This window comes from Danio rerio, chromosome 2 (assembly GCF_052040795.2).
Source record: "Danio rerio strain M-AB ecotype USA chromosome 2, GRCz13ab, whole genome shotgun sequence".
Classification (NCBI taxonomy): domain Eukaryota; kingdom Metazoa; phylum Chordata; class Actinopteri; order Cypriniformes; family Danionidae; genus Danio; species Danio rerio.
In genome coordinates this window covers 55311139-55331919 of record NC_141022.1, presented here as the reverse complement: position 1 = coordinate 55331919, position 20781 = coordinate 55311139, and the positions used below count along the sequence as shown (strand labels likewise).

Sequence of the window (20781 nt, the reverse complement as noted above, 5' to 3'; positions counted from 1 at the left end):
TGTTAACTTTATCATTTATAACACTTATTAACAAATGCTCCAGCATATAGTTGTAACTATAGTGAATTGATAAACTGTTAGACTGTAGTAAACTTTAGTTTTTACCACAGTAAAAGTATCATATACCCTATAGTTGTAGAAACTACATTATTGGGTCATTTGTTTATATATTACTAGAGTTGCTGTATTACAATACAACCTATAGAATTAGCAAAACGGATTATTGTATGTACCTTACTATAATATGGTTCAAAAAATGATAATATTTACTATGAATTACTGTAGTATTTTTTGACATTTCGCTAATCGTGTGGAAAGAGCAAGTAACATTGCGATAAATATAAGATTTTGTTAAGACTATTATGGTTATTAAGACTTTGGTACTGAATTGCTAAATGCTAAAATGTTTGCTAAATAATGCTGTCAATGCTTAAACAGGTTGTATTGATAAATAATATTACAAGCATAGCTATATGTTGAGCCAAATGAGTTTAAGTGAAAAACGTTTTTTAATATTTTTACATGTTTGTGAGATATGTTCTGGAAAAATGTCTATATTTTAGGAAAAATGTGTTAAAGCAAAATGAATTGTAATGTAACAATGTTAATATTTTACTTCAAAATATGAAAAAACTATTGCTTTTTTATTTTTATTCAGTTTTTGCTGAATTTTTTGTTTTTAAAATTCTATTTTGAAAAGTAAAGTGTAAGAATACAGCAAGTATTTCACAATTGACCTTTATTTCAGCTCATTGCCTCTGTATACAAAGACAAAATAAAACATACAAGAGTATTTCTGCGCTAATTGCATTTTCTTTTGAATAACCGATTCATAGATGAAATTCCATAAATAAAAAGAACATATCTGCGTGAATTATTAAAATAAACCAAAAGCTCCGATTTATTTGGAATCAATACACTTGCTGAATTTCTTGCTGGTTATCCTTTAGGTGCGAGGCAGTTTTGGGATGGAGAGGATTAGAAATAGTTCACCACTCTGCGGATCGACTGGATGTTGGGATTTTCGGACTGCCACTCCGTAAATGCGCAGTAGTTTCCTCTTTCCACAATGTACATGCGACCACGATAGTTTGGTTCTTCGTACATGGCCCAGCTAAACAAAAAGATAAAAAAGGTAGATTGTATTTGAATATTGAAATCAAGTTTTGTGGTAAAAATAGTTTCTACAACAGTTTTTATTTTCTACTGTATGATTTAGGAGTGCTGCAGTGGTGGAAAGAGTACAAAAAAATCATCCTCAAGTAACCATTACTTGCCCAGAAATATAGTGCGAGTAAAAATATCTGTTGTAACTATTACTCAAAGTTTGTTTCTACTAACATTGTAATGAAGGTTACAAAACATGTAAGCAGTGTGTCAAATCATGCTAAAAACATGTTAGGAACTTGTTAAGTGTGCTAAAATATGTTAGCACTGTGCTAAAACGTGTGGTAAGTCATGCTTTCAATCCTAAAACAGGTTAGTATTAATAAGTAAATTGGCTGGCTTGCTAATTCACACCAACTAAGTGCTAAAAATGCTAGAAAAAAGGTTAGCAACATGCTATCTTGAGGTAGCAATCTGTTAAAATGCTAACAGGGTGCTATTGTAACATGTTTATTCATGCTAGCCATGTGCTGCACATGATGAAAATCATTTTACAAACATAAGCCTGCTAGCATTGTAATGTAGGCTCCAAAACATGTCATCAATGTGTCAAATCACGCTAAAAACATGTTAGGAACATGTTAAGTGTGCTAAAATATGTTAGCATTGTGTTAAATCATGCTAAAGTGTGTGGTAATTCATGCCGTCAATGCTAAAACAGGTTAGCATTAGTAATATGGCTGGCTTGGCTGGTGTTATTCAAGCCAGCCAAGTGCTAAACATGCTAGAAAAATGTTTTCAGTAGTTTCTACAACCATTTTTTGTTTTCTACTGTATGATTTAGGAGTGCTGCAGTGGTGGAAAGAGTACAGAAAAATCATACTCAAGAAACCATTACTTTCCCAGAAATGTAGTGCGAGTAAAAATATCTGTTGTAACTATTACTCAAAGTATGTGCCTACTAACATTGTAATGTAGGTTACAAAACATGTAAGCAGTGTGTCAAATCATGCTAAAACATGTTAGGAACATGTTAAGCGTGCTAAAATATGTTAGCACTGTGCTAAAATGAGTGGTCAGTTATGCTGTCAATGCTAAAACAGGTTAGTATTAATAGGTAAATTGGCTGGTTTGCTAATTCACAACAGCTAAGTGCTAAACATGCTAGAAAAATGTTAGCAGTAGTTTCTACAACCATTTTTTGTTTTCTACTGTATGATTTAGGAGTGTTGCAGTGGTGGAAAGAGTACAGAAAAATGATCCTCAAGTAACCATTACTTGCCCAGAAATGTAGTGCGAGTAAAAGTATCTGTTGTAATTATTACTCAAAGTTTGTGTCTACTAACATTGTAACGTAGGTTACAAAACATGTAAGCAGTGTGTCAAATCATGCTAAAAACATGTTAGGAACATGTTAAGTGTGCTAAAACATGTTAGCATTGTGTTAAATCATGCTAAAATGTGTGGTAATTCATGCTGTCAATGCTACAACAGGTTAGCATTAGTAATATGGCTGGCTTGGTTGGTGTTATTCAAGCCAGCCAAGTGCTAAACATGCTAGAAAAATGTTAGCAGTAGTTTCTACAACCATTCCCTGCTGAAAAATTCAGCTTAAAACAGCCTAGGCCTAGACTGGTTGACTGGTTTTAGCTGGTTGACCAGCCTGGTTTTAGAGGGGTTTAGGCCATTTCCAGGCAGGTTTACAGCCATTTCCAGCCTGGTCTTGGCTGATCAGACTGGAAAATGACCAGCTAAATCCAGCTAAAACCAGCTTGACCAGCCTGGTTTAAGCTTGACATAGCTGGTTTTGGCTGGACTCCCAGCTTGGCTAGGCTGGTCAAGCTGGTTTTAGCTGGTCATCTCTCAGCCTGACCAGCTAAGAGCAGGCTGAAAATGGCTGGAAACCAGCCTGGAAATGGCCAAAACCCCTCTAAAACCAGCCTGGTCGACCAGCTAAAACCAGCCAACTAGTCTAGGCTGGCTTAAGCTGTTTTTTTCAGTAGGGTTTTTTATTTTCTACTGTATGATTTCGGAGTGCTGCAGTGGTGAAAAGAGTAAAGGAAAATCATATTCAAGTAACCATTACTTGCCTAGAAATGTAGTGCGAGTAAAAGTATCTGTTATTATTATTACTCAAAGAATGAGTTAAAAAGTAGCCTTTTTTAAACTACTCAAGAGTAGTGAAGAAAAAATGATGCCAAGGTTTCCATAATCCTGGACCAGGCCATATCCTGAGTTGACGCTGCGGCTGTCATGGAGGAGCGGAGAGCATGAGACTGATTCCTGAAAGACCACAGTGACAGACAAGTCTTCGCATTGATCCTGTGGGCCAGTGTGATCACCGCCGGTGACGTACTTACAATAGAGGTCTGCATTCCCGCTACTGTACTGCACGAGATTTCTAACGGCGCTGGAATAAATTTCTGAATAATGCGCGGGAGCGGTCGGTAACTAGAGTGAGAGCAAGCGGTCTAACAATATCGCTCCCGACTCCAGAGCGAGCGAGCACGCGCATGTATGTGTGTGAATGAGAGAGCGTGACGCTGTGTGTGGCTTGCTTGGTGCTGTCTTTGTGTGTGTGTCTGTGTGTAAATGAGAGAGAGAGTGATGCTGTGTGTCACTTGCTTGGGGCTGTGTGTCTATGTATGTTTATACAGACAGCTTGTTATAGGCTGTCTGGACTCAGCATCATTTAGCTGGGTGGTTTTTAGTGATGCTCCTCTGAATATAAGCGGGAGCGGTCAGGTTCGGACTAAAACCTGGTGGGAGTGGAATTAAAAATGTAGTCCCGCGCAAGTCTCTAACTTACACCTGCAGCTTCTCCACGATGGACGTCCAAGCCTCCAGTGCCTAGACTGCAGCTCTGCACAAGAAGTTTAGCCAGAGGAGAAAGGGTCGTCCCCAACTGAGCCTGGTTTCTCTCAAGGGTTTTTTCTTTAACTTTCGTCAATTGGTGAAGTTTGTTCCTCGCCACTGTTGCCTCTGGCTTGCTTGGTTTTGGACTTGTCGAGCTGCGCGTCGATGGATTTGCCCTTCAGTGTTTGGACTTTCAGCAGTAAAACTTAAACCACTTTGAACTGAATTAAACTGAACTTCAACACTGAAAACTGGACTGACACTGTTTCACTTCTATGTTAAGCTGCTTTGGCACAATCTACATTGTAAAAGCGCTACAGAAATAAACATGAACTGAACAGTGAGTAGTGAGTATTACGCTGTGAAATGTTGAAGCATTTACATGCAATTTGTGCGTGTGTGTGAAAACGTGACATTCTGTTGTGCATTTAGATCTTCAGGGCATTTCGGTGACTTCAGTCATAGCATTCGTCATCTTTTTTTAGACATCTTCTTAAACACATTTAATGCTTCTGAGGTGTTCGCTTCATTTATAAAGTGCCAATGTCTTAGGGTGCTTTCACACCTAGACTTTTGTTTCGGAACCTGTCTCGTTTGCCCAGTTAGCGCGGTTCGTTTGGCATATGTGAAACCACCAATCGCGCTTGGATCTGCGCCAAAACAATCGCTCCAAGATCGTTTTAATGAGTTGGTCTCGGCTCGATTGAAACAAACTCTTGAGCGGATCGACTGTAGTGAGAAAGCGATAGGATCCGAGCCCGGTTATTTCACAGTGTATTTTGGATATGTAAAAGGCATACGGCTATATGAAGAGAGAATTATGAGTAGGGCAGGAGGTCACTCCAGACATCCCAAATCTCCCGGAAGTTTCGTGAGAGTTCCGCAAATGCACAGAGACTCCTGGATGCCCCTAAACGAGTGATAATCTCCCAAAAATCGCGCGTCTCCCTCCCGGTCCTCAAATACGTTGCGCACCCTTCTCACCCCTCCCCCCCGTATCCGTCCCCGCTCTTAAGACATGTTGCGCACACCCTTTCAAACACCACCAAATCACTACCATCCCCCTGACAGCTGAGCAAGACTCTGAAAAATAAACCGTGAAACAGACCAATGTGAGAAGTTTACTTACAAGTGACTTGTTTTAGCTCTTTTGGTCCGTTTAGAAACTTTTTCGTGTGAAAGCGAACCGCACCAAGACCAAAGAGCAACAATGTAACAATTTGAATTCCTGTTACGGAACAACTGAATCGATTCACTGGTGTGAAAGCAACCTTAATGTAGTTAAGTTTGATGCGAATTACTTTACAGTATGGGCAATTTTGTGTTTACATGCCAATTCTCAACATCAAAAATAGACAAAGCAGAGATCAACATTCCAAAATGCAACCCTGAATAAACAAAAAACACTTGTGAATCACAGAATATAAAATCTGTTAATTAACAGATATTTTTTTACAGTGTAGACAGTATGGATTACATGTGCATGCTGTTGATGTACAAGCAAATCAGAGTATGTATACGCATGCATATGTATTACAAATCAGAGAACTGTGTATATGTATATTTGTCGTTTTGTGTGGTCAGTCTATCATTCCTACAATGATCAATTGCCTCAAAATATCTTTCAAATAATAGTATTGAATACAAATGTTAGTGTTAATTAAAACATGTAACTGCTTTAACTAATTAGCAACTGAAAAGTCTAAGATTAGTAATCGTAATTAGTTTACATTGACATGTAGTCATTTAGCAGACACTTTTGTCCAAAGCGACTTACAACTGAGGGGGCATTCAGGGATTCAACAAGAAGAGGCAATACACACAACAAGTGCTAATCACACAAAGTTACATGTTTTAATTAACATTTTGGAGGATATTTCAAGGAAATTGGCTGTACTTAATGATAGGCTGACCTAAAAACATGTACAATATTTAAAAAATTTGACATTATAGTATTGGACACATTGATGTGTTTTTGGTCTTGTGGTAATGGACTTACGCTCCGTCTCCATAGACTTTGATGGAGTTGAGGCAGTTCTTGCTGAATCCAGTGCTCTGTAGGAAAGGACAGTCGTCACACAGCTCAACACACTGACCGGTGAAATTCTGGCCCTCGAAGAGCTCCATCCTGTACTGCTCACCATGCTGACAGACACAGATAGAGAAACGACATTGATCTTTGATGACTGTATTGACCTCATCTTTCAGGTATGAGCGGGGCGCAGCCACTGGAATCTTTTTGGCTTGAGACTTCGGGTCTCATTCACTTTCATTACTTTTTAGATGTTAAAAACAGCTTGTTGTGCTGCTTCATGTTGCAAACTGACATTTTCTCATTATATTATTCTCCTTTTCATGTAGTCATGAACACACTTGTTTGTAGCGCAGGTAGTTTTGACCATTTTCTGCCATTTATTATTTCTAGTCATTTCTCTCATAGGCGACTGAATCTAAAGTTTGGAACCAGTTACAAAAACGAGCGCATTTCTGCATTGAAGAATAAGGTCAATAGTGAAACAGCTTGCATACAAGCGACAACCTCCCGCTCTCCCTCGTGAAGCAAATGCGGAAGTAACAGAAACTGCAATTCATTGAAATTCCGCTAACCCTGGCTCTATAATAGAGCAAATTTCAATTGAGCCCACTGTTAAAATGGCCAACTTTACAGCAGAAAAAAAGGTGTTTACAGCCTGGAACAAAGAATGATTTTGGTTCATATAGCTAATATTACCCTTCATGACATGACATTTTTTTTAAAAACTCATCTGTTTTCCTTTTTTGTTAAGCTTTATTAAGTCTGCATAATTAATTGCGTGGCCACTTGAGTAATACCTAGGTCTCGCTGTTCGCCGTCACTTCACCTCACCTGATTCCGGCTGATTAGCTGCTGAACTCGGCATGTTCATCATATTTTTGTGTTGTTTTATGTGGCTATACACAGTCAGTCGCCTTTTGGAATTATTTCCTACAATTATCAGATGATATGGCATGCTGTGTGCACTTTATTGTGCTCACAAAGCATTTAAGTGGCCTCCATTGCCCAGGTTAGTAAAATGATATACTTATATACCATCTCGATAAATGTATTTGTTTTATTTAAGATCATTTATTATTTATATTTTTCTTTAGACATGTAAAGCACTCCAGAATCTGACAGTTTGATCAGCTGTAAGTTCTAGAACAGTCATCTGAAATGTTGTCATACAGTGGTATGCCTGGATTTTATCTTAAGTGTTTGGAAGTCATTTGCATTTCCTCCTGTAGAAAAACGTCATAAGAAGAATGAAGAATTCATAAGAAGAATTTAAAAACAAAACTATACAAAACCAGTCGCAGGTAATGAAGTACTAAGCATTTCTCCCATAGAAAAGCCTATTTAAGCAAAATGCTAGCGGGCGTCTGTAGCTCCTCTCACGTTACGCGTCTTTGCCCTTCTTTGGTATCCCCCGGTTGGTGCAATGATGCACAAACAAAATGGTGACGGTTGGCCACGCCTACTTGTAGCTTTATTTGCATTTGTCAGAAACCTATGGGTGACGTCATAGATTTTTCATCCCTATCTTTTACAGTCTATGAGTTTTGTATACTAAATGAACATACTGACCTGTACAGTGTAGGCCCAATTCTGAGTTAAATAACTGTTGTATGCACATATTGGAAATATGTGCCCAGAACTAAATTTTTGAGAATCATCAAATATGTACCCAGGACAACGTTGTCTAGCAGTTTTTCTTTTTACAAATCCACTAGAGGGCACTGTGTTGATTTTTTTGACAATCTCAAATATGGTACAGATAAATGCCAGGCTTCTGTACCCATGAGCACATATTTTTCAGTTCTCAAAAATGTAGACGAGGACACATTTTCCCAATGAGCCTGTGTTGATTTTATGGAGAGTATTTTGATCATCTAGACAACATTTTTCCAAAATAAAGAAAATTTTGCATCATAAAGGTTTAATATCCTTGAAAGCAAAGGTTCCAAATAGTTAAAAATGTGCAATAAAACATGTTACCATTGTGCTAAATCATGCTAAAATAGCCACATTTACACTATCGTGCCTAAAGAGAGTGACCCAGAGCCAGTCGCATTTCCACTGTCACTTCCAGAGCCTGATTGGGCGAAAGCGGGGTTTCCTAGGGGCTAGCGGCCCGCCTTTTTCGATCCGCCGAATACTATGGGCCACAGAGGGCCAGCTGAGTCTGAGTTAGCCTGAGTCCGGTAAAGATGGCATTACAGTAGTTTTCCAATCGCACACGAGTACATGCACCAAAAAATAAATAAATAAGGGAAAGAAAAACATATAGCTGGTCAGTTTAAGATAAGCTATTCCATTAATCACCTTATAGGCTAGGGGTCTTTTTGCTTATGATCGCCCTTATGTTTCCCTTTTAAATGTAAGGGTGTTGCATAAAATAATAATTAAAGTAGTTTTCATTTAGAAGTGATATTTCTTTGCTGCGTTCTCCTCGATGTTTTAATAACACATAATAATCTTTACACCACATTAAAAACACTGCAGTCAGTAACTTTCAGTTGTTGGGAGTTTTTGTCAAGTTTAAACGGTGTGTTTGTGCATGAAACATGCACGTTTAGATGCATGTGTGTGTGTGTGTGATATCGGGCGAAAGATCGCTTGCAAGCAGATTCTTTCTTTCATTCTTTATTTATTTTGGAGATAATACAATATATGAATAGAACAGAAAGACATAAAACTTTACAAATTACATGTCCCTTTTTGTAGGCACAACACAATAGTGTCATATCTAGATAAAATAGCCTAAGCTATATTGAAATTATTTAAAGAATTACAAATATCGGAAATAATAAAATCACATTAAATAAATAAACCAATACAAAACAAATAAAAGCTATAGCAGTTTATATACAATACAAATAAATTAAACTGTTTTAAGCCATATTAAACTTTAATTTAACAAAGGTCTATCTGAAAAAAAGATTTTAGATATTTTCTAAAAAATAATAAACAATGGAGGAGGTTTAAAATACTATTCATAGAGTATTTGGATACGATGGTATTAATAAAATCTTGCAAACAGAGCATTTTTTGAGTGAGTAAAACCAGAACTACCTTTTTTTTCGCTCTGCACTGCGTATAAAGAGATTGGGAAAAACTGCAGGTAAAAAATGTGTTTTATGTCCTCAAACAAGTGTTTATGTATCTATATAACATGGTAAAATTTAAAAATGAAATTGTAAATGTAGAGCTTTATTAGTGGATAGCTGCTGAGCGCAACGAAATATAGGCTTTATTTTATTACTTGCTCTTCTGTCCTGAAACACTAAAAGGTTTCCTTTAGTTAAGATAACTAAATATTAAGCAACATCCTCAAATTATTCTCTTAAATAAAGGGGAATTACCTATTAAGTGTCATATAGCCTTGGGAAAAATTAATGTTTGAGGTCTCTCTGGATCATTTGGGCTGAATGTTTGACGGCATCTATCAAAATGAGGATGTTATAAAATATATTTTATATTTTATATGTTTGCGTGACGCGCTGTAAGCCACTAGCCCGACAGTGGAAACGCAACTTGATTTCGGCCTCACTTTTTATGCTCCCGAGCTATTGGCATGGCAGGGCCCGATAAAAGCCCTGGCTCGCACTGGCCCGACAGTAATAATGCAGCTTATGTGTGCTAAATCATGCTGTCAGTGCTAAAACACGTTACTGTGTGTATTGTAATGTAAAAATATAAAGATTTGACTTCAGTAAAAGAAAAGAAAAAGGATTTGAATTATTTAGACCTGCAGTATATATTTATTACAACATCCCATTTTGAGAAAGCTGAATTTTAAATAAAGGTTCCAACAGCTCTATGCTGATGTCATGATGTCATGCTTGGTTCTTAATATTTTAGGAACCATTTTTCCACGATAAAGATGCTTTTATTGAATGTAAAGATTCCATGCACACGATTTCAATTTGATTATTTATGCATTAGTTTGAGGTATAGGCTGCATTTCCCAAAATCATCGTTAGCCAACTAAGGTTGCAAGTTCCGTCGTTACAAACATAGTTTGTTCATTTGCCATTTCCCAAATCCGTCGCTCCAACAAACATTCGTAAACTGCGTCTCAAACTTGAGGACTCGCAACTACAGCTCTGGAGCTCTAGTTTGAAACATAGTTCCTGGCTATGTTCTATTCCCACTTATCCCCCTATGCCCTATTCATTTAGAACATTCTAACATTCAAAGCTGGAATTATTCAAAATAAAAAAGCATTAAGGTCATCTCTATTAGGTGTAACTTACTTTCAAACTATTTTTACAGTTCAGTTTTAGCGATCTTCATGTTTACAATTGTGCTCCCTTCGCAGTGCACTTTGGAAACACTGATGTCATTTTGAACACAGCCTCATGGCGAAAGCTATAGGTGACCTATTTAAAAGCGGAATTTATGTTACGTCTCCAAAGCTTGTGAAAACAAAAAGCTGTTAATTCTTTTAATTTATAGTGGGTTATTTATTAAATATCTGTAATGTATATGACATGGGCCGGCTGGTTACATTTCTGCAGTAGTTTACATGTCTCAAATTGTAAAAGTAGACTTTTCAAAAAAATAAAAATTAAATAAACAATATCCTCCTTAATAATTATTATATTATATTATATTATATTATATTATATTATATTATATTACATTATATTATATTATATTATATTATATTATATTATATTATATTATATTAATAATAAAATTATTTAAATATGTTTTTTTTCATTTTTAATAAATATTAAATATAATTTTTTTTCTTAATAAATAGCCTCATTATTTATTTATATGATTTATATGATATTAGAATATGTGTTAGTCTTTGTACGTGATTTTGTTTTAGAATGGAATATTATAATGTTCAACTTCTCAATAATATTAGTAAAGCAAGCCCTATTTGTGCCGTTTACATATATTTCAGTTAATATGAAAAGTAAGTGCATGTTTTTACCAAATCTAATATAGGATTTTATTTTAAATGCGTGTGCGTGTAAAAAAAGTATAATTTGCACAAAGAAATTATACATTTTTCTCCAAAGAAGTTGTTACTCCACCCCGTTTAGAGCATCATTATGGGCGTTTTACGTTATAACTAACGTGGTTTAAGTGATGGATCTGTGACAGAGAAACTAGGGGTTTTGGGAAACACTCGTCACTACATCGTTCTTTTCCCAAACGATGCATCTTACTATGATAGTTAAGCCGTGTGTTACATCGTTGTTTGGGAAATGCACCCCAGATGCAGAGCTCATGAGAAGAGAGCATTACAATTAACCAAGCAACACAGTTACTTTTTTCAGCTAGTCAGTTTTGAGCTCTCCTTTATTTGTACTTTTCTCAGTAGATCTCTCATTCTTTTCTAAGTCTTGCAGTAGTTTGCCCTTTTTAATACATTTCTCAAGAAAAAAAACTGCATGGAGTATGAAAAACGAACTTGATTCAAAGGGAAAACAAGAAAATTTTCTGATCCCCCATGTTAATCATAAATTAGCATATGTCAAAAAACAGCAATATGAAACTTGAAGCTCACCATTTTGATTGGCTTACAGGAGCCCATGTGGTCATTGTGGCCGTTCCAGCGCTGGAAATCAGGATACTCTCCTTTTTCCAGCATGTACTGCTGCCCCTTAAAATCAGGATGGTCGAAACACACCCAAGCGCCGCTCTCCACGCGGATGGAGTTCACCCTGTTCATAAAGCCACGGTCCTGGAAGTTATCACAGTCTCCAAACACCTCCAGCCTCCTACCGGTGAAGCATTTCCCCTCAAAGAACACTATCTGGAAGAACATGGACAATTTTAAGGGTATTTAGTTACTGTAGTTTAAAAACAACATAATTTTCCTCCATAAGGAATCAAATTTTGAATAATAGATAAATCTTTACAAAACAGTGCCAAAGTTCAACGCTACGGATTTTTTCTACTGACCCGATTGGGCCAGCAGTTCAGATTTTTACAACCCAAGCTCATTCTGAAAACGTAGTCCCGTGGACGTTTCTGGAGACAGCGGAATACGTCCCGGGAGGTACGTACGGCTGCTTTTATTTTTTTCAAGCGAACGCTGCGGGGCGGTGTAAAGCTGTTCCCTTTCGTGCTTGCATACCGGCCGGCCGACTGCTTACCTCCTTGTGGAGGGCTTTCCCGCTGCAACCCGTTTGTCCACTCAGCTCACCGTGTACGTCGGCAGGCTCGAGATGCAGAGAGGAGTTGACCACGGCGACCGGTTTCGAGTCCGGGGAAGAGCGGTTCCAGCAATCAGGTAAGACAAAAACAGAATCCCAAAAATTAAGTGAACGAGTTTCGTAACAGGGTGAGAACGCGGTGAAATCGGAAAACGCGGTAGAAAAAAAAAATCAGGGCTTTTATTTTTTTGGACAGCTTTTGTAAACAGTTGCTCGGGTTTAGGGAAGCGAGCGGGCGGGTCAATCGGTAAAATTGGTTGGGTTCCGGTCAGTCGGACAGCGGCCTCTGGTGGGTTTGCAAAAACAAAAACTGCAGCCGTACGTACCCGCTGGGACGTATTCCGTAGTCTCCAGAAACGTCCGTGGGACTACATTTCCACAATGAGCCTGGGTTGGATTTTTAATGTCCCTGCCAATATTTTCACTGACCCCACAAAAAAAAAAGAAGGAAAAGTTAGTAGCTATTTCTTAGCCACATGTTTTAAATATTGTGTCAAAAATGTGTTCTAGAATTTAAATATTTTTAAAATGTTTATAAATGTCTAATGAGCAAATTGTCGCGCTGTACCCACGTAAATGTCTGCTTCCAAGACATTCTTTTAGCCTCATAATTTGATGTTGCTGTCACTTCGCTGTACTGGTATTTACCAGGTAACAAAAAAAAAAAAAAAGGACATGCTCACAACATAAAATTAGAAAAGAGGAACCGAAAAGCAATATGGTGTTTATGACATCACAGAGAAGATAGCATTTAAAGGCTTAAAAGCACAAACTGTTTCTCGATTCTAAGACGCAACTGACAAACAGTCGAAGGCAAATTTTTGCAACAAGGCAGCACAGATCGGGCCAGTAACAATCCTGTCTACTGTACCGAGAGTCTTGCACGCTGGCCATGGGTAAGTCTTTATTGTTGAGCCCTAAGTCTTCAAATCAAGCTCAATCAACTGTATTGAACATATATGTTAAGGGGTCACGAAACACCAAAGCACATTTTTTGAGCTGTTGACAGTCATATATGTGTCTCGTACTGTTAAAAACAGTATGAAAACTGGTTGTTTTTGCATTATTTCGAGCAAATTCGTACATCCGGTTTGAAACGAATTTTAGAAGCTGCGTCACGGCCATGAGATCTTAGCGTGTATTCCAGCGTGTAGACTGGACGTCTGTAGCTGGGAGTACCTTATTACGTCTCTGAGTGTGCTGCATTAATGCATAGGCAAGACTTGGTTCAAACCAATCAGCGCGCTCTATTGTGCAACTTCATCAATATTCATTAATGTTACAGTGTTCAGACGGCAGAGAGGCACCACATTGTGTTGCCAAAACAAGCGTGCAGAGTTGCTTTTATAATTTGCTGCAGTGAAGGTTTTGTTTTCATTTTCTCTCATTGAGAGCACAGCTGGACTCACATGTGGATTACAGTGCACACGACGCGCAACAGAAATACGTTTCTAAGGAACATTGTTTACCCGAGAGCTTTTCTCATCTGCAAGGGGTGAGATCCGGATTTGCTGCTCGTCTCCTCTTAATAAAGACGCGGCTCTAGTTGCTGTTGATTGTCCTGTCTCTGCAGATTTGGTAAGTGAGCGACCAGTGGTCTTTGTTTATTCAGATGGCAAAGTTAGTTCGTATCGAACTAACTATTACACAGAGTGTAAACATGTTAGCACCACAATCAAACTTACTGTTGTGTAGAATTTTCGCCACATTTTGGGACCGGAATAACACACACGGTTTTCTGACGCTACTTGCCAAGTGCATTTAAGTTACCGAGAAATGCGGAGGGTTTTTTACTAAAAGTGCCAAATTGCAGTTAAACTCCACCATTTGATAATTTGTCAAATAATTCGATTACTGATGTTCATGTAAACACAGTCAGTCTTTCTCCCCAGTGTGTGTGTGTGTGTGTGTGAAAAATCAGTGCGTACCCAATCAACACTCCCATTTTTATGCAAATTTTTGTACAGACCCTCCCTCTTTTACTCCTCCGACACTCCCCCCTAAACAGAGCTGGACACACCCACTTTCCTGACCTTTTCCAAAGTAGAGGTGTGAAAACACCCTGCTGAAACAAGGGGGTTTCATGGCCCTTTTTACCATCCATCTAATCCAGATTATTTTTTAAAACAATTTTTTCTGATCTTTTTTTTTATAAAAACTGCATTAGCCATAATTTTGTAATGAAATAGAAAAGTGTATATATATATATATATATATATATATATATATATATATATATATATATATATATATATATAATGAAATATTTTCTTGTTTACATCTTGACTCTTCTGTAGTTACATTGTGTATTAACGTTGGGACTAGCTCAACCTTTTAAGCGCCGACGGAAGCATCAGCCAATCAGATCGCTGTATGCAAATACACCAGCTAGACAGTGGCCTATTGCTGACTGAATTTCATTGGCTGACGCTGCTATGATGAACGCTTCAGCCCCGTGTGAATGGGCGTAAGACTGACAGAAAATTTAAAGTTACTATTTTCTAGGCTGATATATCTTGGAAGTATACTCTCATTCTGGCGTAATAATCAAGGAACTTTGAAATTAAGTTAATATTACGCAGATTTCAAACTGGTGGTGCAAGTGTAGGACTTGTGCTAGGTACTATTTTCAGGTGCTGTGTAATATCATTGCATTGCTGCAGCTAAGTTCCTTGTTCCTAGATTATTACGCTTGAATGAAAGTATAGTTCTTAGTCATATTGCCCAAGAAAACAGCACCTTTTCTATTTTTTGTCACTTTTAGTACACAATGTAACTACAGAAGAGTCAAGCTTTAACTAGAAAAATATTGAAACTCTATGGCTATTTTTAAGCGAGATACTAATGGTCTAATCCGATTCAATTATCTATGCTACGCTATGTTAAAAGGGCTCTGGCCAGATCCGAAGATCAGCTGAATGAACTCAAAAATGGTCAAACTAAACCGTTTTAACACTGGGGGAGCTGTAAAATGAGCCCTTTTTTAAGAAAACAGCTGCATGAATTCTCTTTAAGGAAATACTCTTCATTGGTCGAGGATTTAGATCCATCTACAATCACTGGTGGTGTAAAGTGAAGCTACTTGAGTTCGCAGTGTGAGAATCATTAATCAGCATCACACTGTGAAAACTTTCAGCTTGTCAGGTTTTATACCTGGCATCAAACACGGAGCATATGCAGCACATGTAAGTGAGAAAAACTTGATTGGGTAATTACACTACTCGAACTTTTATAATTCTTACATTAACCCTTTATTGGATATTTTTAGGCACACTTTTGCATGATTCTATGCTATTTTGTTTTATAAACAGTATTTAAACTGAAAAATGTAAAAATTCTACATAGAATTGGTGCACTTTAAATACCCGGATGATGTAGGCCTACTTATTAAACTGTTAAAAAAAGTGTGGACACTTTATGTATAAAGGGTTAAACAAACAATAATTTTTTTTTTAAAGAAGGGTAAGGCATTTATTCATGTAATGCAATCATTCAAGGAGAAAACACTTTCTTTTACATTTTATTAATATTATTTATGTTTTTAAGAAGCTGGTTATGCATTTTATTAAATATGCCAAAGGCAGCTTATTATAATAATTTTATATTTTTTGTCATTGATTACAAAAACTTCAAAGAAAAAAAAGTGAAAATAATTAACAGAAATGTAAATAAATAAATAAATAAATATATATATATATATATATATATATATATATATATATATATATATATATATATAAGGGATGGACAACATATCGAAGACCATAACGTTATCGGCCGATAAATGCTATTTTTAAGATTATCGTTATCGATCCGATGTCTATATTAGTCCGATATCTTTAAGCCGATAAATTAAGTAATTGAACAGACCTGCCTGCCTCGTGCACGCGTGGGCGGAACATGTTCAGACTTGTCCAGTGCATTCTAATGGAGCTCTCCTCACACTGTGAAAGGATTAAGTCCATCTTTTCTTCATGTGGTATTGCTGAGCGTTAATAACTCAGCAAGTAACCATGTTCCTTATCATTGTAGATATGTTTGATTGAGTGCCATTGTGTATTTTGCTTTAAATCACCTCAGAAAAAAAATATTACATGTGTAAACATAAGAGCAGTAGTGCACACGTGCTAAACAACTAGTTGGGTTGTTTGCAATCTAATATGATTATTTGTTATTAACGCGTTGCTTGCCATGTGTTGTTGATGCAAGATTGTATAGTTCGATCGGAATATTCATAGATTATAACGAGCGTACGTGAGAGCTGTCACTGCACACGTGCCCACACACACACACACACATACACACACACACACACACTGATCTGACAGCACGGGGGAAAGGTGCGCCCTCAACTCGCCGCCACAGTGTCTTTATATTATGCTCTGTGCTTCTCATAAAGTCATTTGTGTGCTCAACGCTCAGGTTTGTATCAAAATCTGACTCAGAGGGCAAAATTCCGGCCTCACAGCGGTTTATCATAAACTTTTCATCAATTATTTTTCCCACAATTAACAGCAAGAACGAACACAGAAGCATTGTCTGAAGCAGCAGTTACATGTGCTCAAAAGAATCTAAAACGCCAAATAGGATGAATCTATGTTGCATTTTCGAAAGTAATACTATCTGTATTCAGCTTTTCACTTGTACAGTGACTCTGAACTATCAAAACACCTCTAAAAAGGCTTTTTTCGGACATGACATATTTGTACATGGGTACATCACTGTAGCACATTTTATTCAAGAACATTTGGGCTGGTTTCATCCTTTAGCTCTTTCATTTTCATCTTATTTAAATTATATTTAACTTGCTTGTTGATTAAATCCCATTTCATTATTTAACCTTTTATTTTTATGCAACAGTCAAGTTGCATGTTAATTTGCTAAAAAGAAAAGGAAAAAAATAATTTTTGCCATGCTGAATTATGTGAAATCGTGAGTATAGGTCTATATAATCACCTTGCAATTTTGAAATGATAGCTTTTTTTGCTGTGAGTATAGACTATTCAGTTCATCAGAATAGTTGTATGAAAAATATATCATTTTGAAATATTTATAATTATCGGTCTTTACATATCGGCTATCGGCTTCCAAGTCTGAAGAATTATCGGTTTTCGATATCGGCCAAAAAATCTATATATATATATATATATATATATATATATATATATATATATATATATATATATTAGGGATGCAACAATACAGTTAGCCAGTTAGGTTCAATACATACCTCTGTTTTTTAACACGGTTTTTGGTTTGGTTCTCATGGCTTGACACATTTTTTTCATTAGGCAATAGGAACAGTAAGAGGGGTTAAGGAGAACAAAATAAAAACGATTTTTTGCAATACTCATTTTGTTTTAATGAAAAGCCAAGAAAAGTACACTAGTGTATTGTAAAAAAAATTAACCCCGAAATCCTATTGCTGGGGGTAGCCCATGTACAAACTGGGGAACACATAAAATCCTACACTTTGAAAATAAAAACACAAGTGAAGTTAATAAAGATGAATTGGCCATTTCAAATAAACATATTTGAACTTAAGTAAGCATAAATAAACCATCTTAATTATCTCGGTGCTGAAAAAAATGCAAGACTTTAGTCTGTAACGCAGATTGAGTGCTTTTATAAGATGAAAAATATAAAGGCAAATCTTTAGCAATAAACAGCCGCACTGTCTTTGTTTTATGTGTCTCTCGGAACCAGTTGGGTATGTTTGCTTGAAAGATTCAGCGAGGAATTGTTGCTATTTGGAGGACTTTATTACCTTCTCTGATATTCTGCCTTCAGGCAGTGATATTGCTGGGTGATGGCCCTGCAGATGTGCAGTCATGGTTATACGTGTAAAACAATGCTTGCACACAGTCAGGGGCGGGACTGGCAATCTGGCAAATGCCAGAAGGGCCGGACCAATTTAGAAATCTGGGCCAGTCAGTTTTTTTTTTAGTATGTTTTGTTTTTAAGTACAGACACCTTTCATCTCTTGCTAGATGTGATATTATGATGATGATAATAAAAATAATAATAATAAATGTTAAGCATTTGGCCCAATCGGCAACTGCCGCCTCGTTTCAACATGGGCCGACCCAATCCAAGGTTACCCGGACATAATCAAAATCTGGCAAGAATGTCATATTATTTCACCATCTTTACACCAAAATAAATAGTGAATGTGCGTGTCCGTGGATGGGGCTGTGTCAGTGTGGTAATGTGGGCTGGTGTGGCAACAGTGCCAGGGCTGAATTTTCGTCCCAGTCCGGCCCTGCACACAGTTATTTTTTGTTCACCGTTTTTTCTTATATTGGCATTATACTCACCGGCAAAACCGAAATGTCCTCATATCGCAGATTTGAAAGACGCCGGCGCTTCCATGTACTGTTGCCTCAGCCTCACTTCACCGCCGTTCGCCATTATAAAGTGTGGAATGATGGTCAAGCGCCCCCTAACTTTAGAGCATAGTGATTGGATATTTACTATTATATTGAGGAGTTTCCTCAACTCAGCTCATAGACTTACAGGCACAAACAGTCAATTCCGGGAGATATAAAATGCACATAAATTGTTTAAACGCAAAACTAAGAAAACGGCAATTCACAAGCGCGTATTGAACCGTGGATGTCGTACCGAACGGTTCAATATTAAATTGAGAACCGTGGCATCCCTAATATATATATATATATATATATATATATATATATATATATATATATATATTTATATATATATCTTACTTCATTAATTTTCCTTTGGCTTAGTCCCTTATTTTTTCAGGGGTCGCCACAGCGGAATGAAAAGCCAACTATTCCAGCATATGTTCACACAGTGGATGCCCTTGCCATCATATGATATTGTATGTCATCATTTTCTAGCAAAATTTGGTAGAATTTGGTTCAATGGCAGTATATTCAGCCAAGAATAAAAATAGGGTGACGCAGTGGCACAGTAGGTAGTGCTGTCGCCTCACAGCAAGAAGGTTGCTGGGTCGCTGGTTCGAACCTCGGGTCAGTTGGCGGTTCTCTGAAGAGTTTCCATGGGTGTGTTTTGCGCGTGGGTTTCCTCCAGGTTGTCCGGTTTCCCCCAGTCCGAAGACATGTGGTACAGGTGAATTGGGTAGGCTAAATTGTCCATAGTGTGTGTGTGTGTGTCTCTGTGTGTGTGTGGGTGGATGTTTCCCAGAGATGGGTTGCGACTGGAAGGGCATCCGCTGCATAAAAACTTCCTGGATAAGTTGGCGGTTCATTCCGCTGTGGCGTGCCCGGATTAATAAAGGGACTAAGCCGACAAGAAAATGAATGAACAATAAAAATACAGGTGCACAATAAAATAAAATACAGGTGTGCAATATTACATGCGACAGTTGTACTGCAAATAATATATATTTTTTCTAGATGATGCATGTTTACAGGTGTACATAAATATTTTAGTTTTTATCATGGTGTATATATTGCTAATGTACAGTACATGTAAGTTACATATGTCTATATATAAGAATGCATATAAATGCACTGTGTATATGTATTTTTATCATCATTTGTTGTTGCTTTGGATGAAAGTGTTTGCTATATCAAAACAATGTAAATGTAATTGTTGTTTAAGTGGATCAGCAGGTTATAGTCGATCAAACTGTATTCCAAACTTTGTACCTCAAACATGACTCCGGTACTCACCTTCCCTGAATACTGTGACATGTTCCCTGCCTTGATCCTGCAACTATCCACTGGAATGACAGAAAGCAACCGGAGGGAAAAATCTGGCCTGTCTGATATATGTGGCCTTTACGCTATGAGGAGCTATCGCGAGGTTTTGCCCACAAAAGCGCCACAATAGAGAGCTTAGCAATTTCTGCATGATGGACAGATTCTCTTAGACTGGGCTCTGCTGATATCGGAGTTCAGGAGGGCGAGATGCACAAAGGCCCTGCACTCACTCTATTGTGCTAAAGCTCTGATTTACAGTCAGTGTTTGGGTGTGTGTGAACCACTGATGCTGCAGCTGCTGGCACACAGTCAAAACACAACAAACACCGACACAACACACACATATATCCATCCACCTTTTTATCCATCCATCCATCTATCTATCTGTCAGTCTATCTATCTATCCATCCATCCGTCCGTCCGTCCGTCCGTCTGTCCGTCCGTCCATCCGTCTATCTATCTATCTATCTATCTATCTATCTATCTATCTATCTATCTATCTATCTATCTATCTATCTATCTATCTATCTATCTTGTCTGTCCATCATTCAATCCATCCATCCATCCATCCATCTATTTGTATGTCTGTCCATCCGTTCATCTATCTATCCGTCTGTCTATCCATCCATCCATCCATCTGTATGTCTGTCCATCCGTTCGTACATCTGTCTATCTATCTATCTATCTATCTATCTATCTATCTATCTATCTATCTATCTATCTATCTATCTATCTATCTATCTATCTATCTATCTATCTATCTATCTATCTATCTATCTATTTGTCTGTCTGTCTGTCTGTCCATCATTCCATCCATCCATCTATTTGTATGTCTGTCCATCCGTTCATCTATCTATCCATCTGTCTATCCATCCATCCATCCATTCATCCATCTGTATGTCTGTCCATCCGTTCGTTCGTC

The 20781-nt window shown here is 37.4% G+C and overlaps 1 protein-coding gene across 2 annotated transcripts in view; it reads right to left on the bottom strand.

Moving 5' to 3' along the window:
* Positions 1-722: 722 nt before the first annotated feature.
* Positions 723-20781, bottom strand: part of crygn1 (crystallin, gamma N1) — a 33962-nt gene continuing 13903 nt past the window's right edge. Inside the window, exons 1-4 of one of the 2 annotated variants that reach the window (NM_001007784.1) lie at positions 19830-19886; positions 11511-11759; positions 5963-6108; positions 723-1114 (exon numbers count right to left, since the gene is read on the bottom strand). In NM_001007784.1, coding sequence (NP_001007785.1) covers positions 979-1114; positions 5963-6108; positions 11511-11759; positions 19830-19850 — 552 coding nt within the window. In that variant the 5' untranslated portion in view covers positions 19851-19886 and the 3' untranslated portion in view covers positions 723-978. Of the gene's footprint in view, positions 1115-5962; positions 6109-11510; positions 11760-19829; positions 19887-20781 lie in introns of those variants that run through there. The other variant, XM_087239314.1, reaches the window with a different exon arrangement.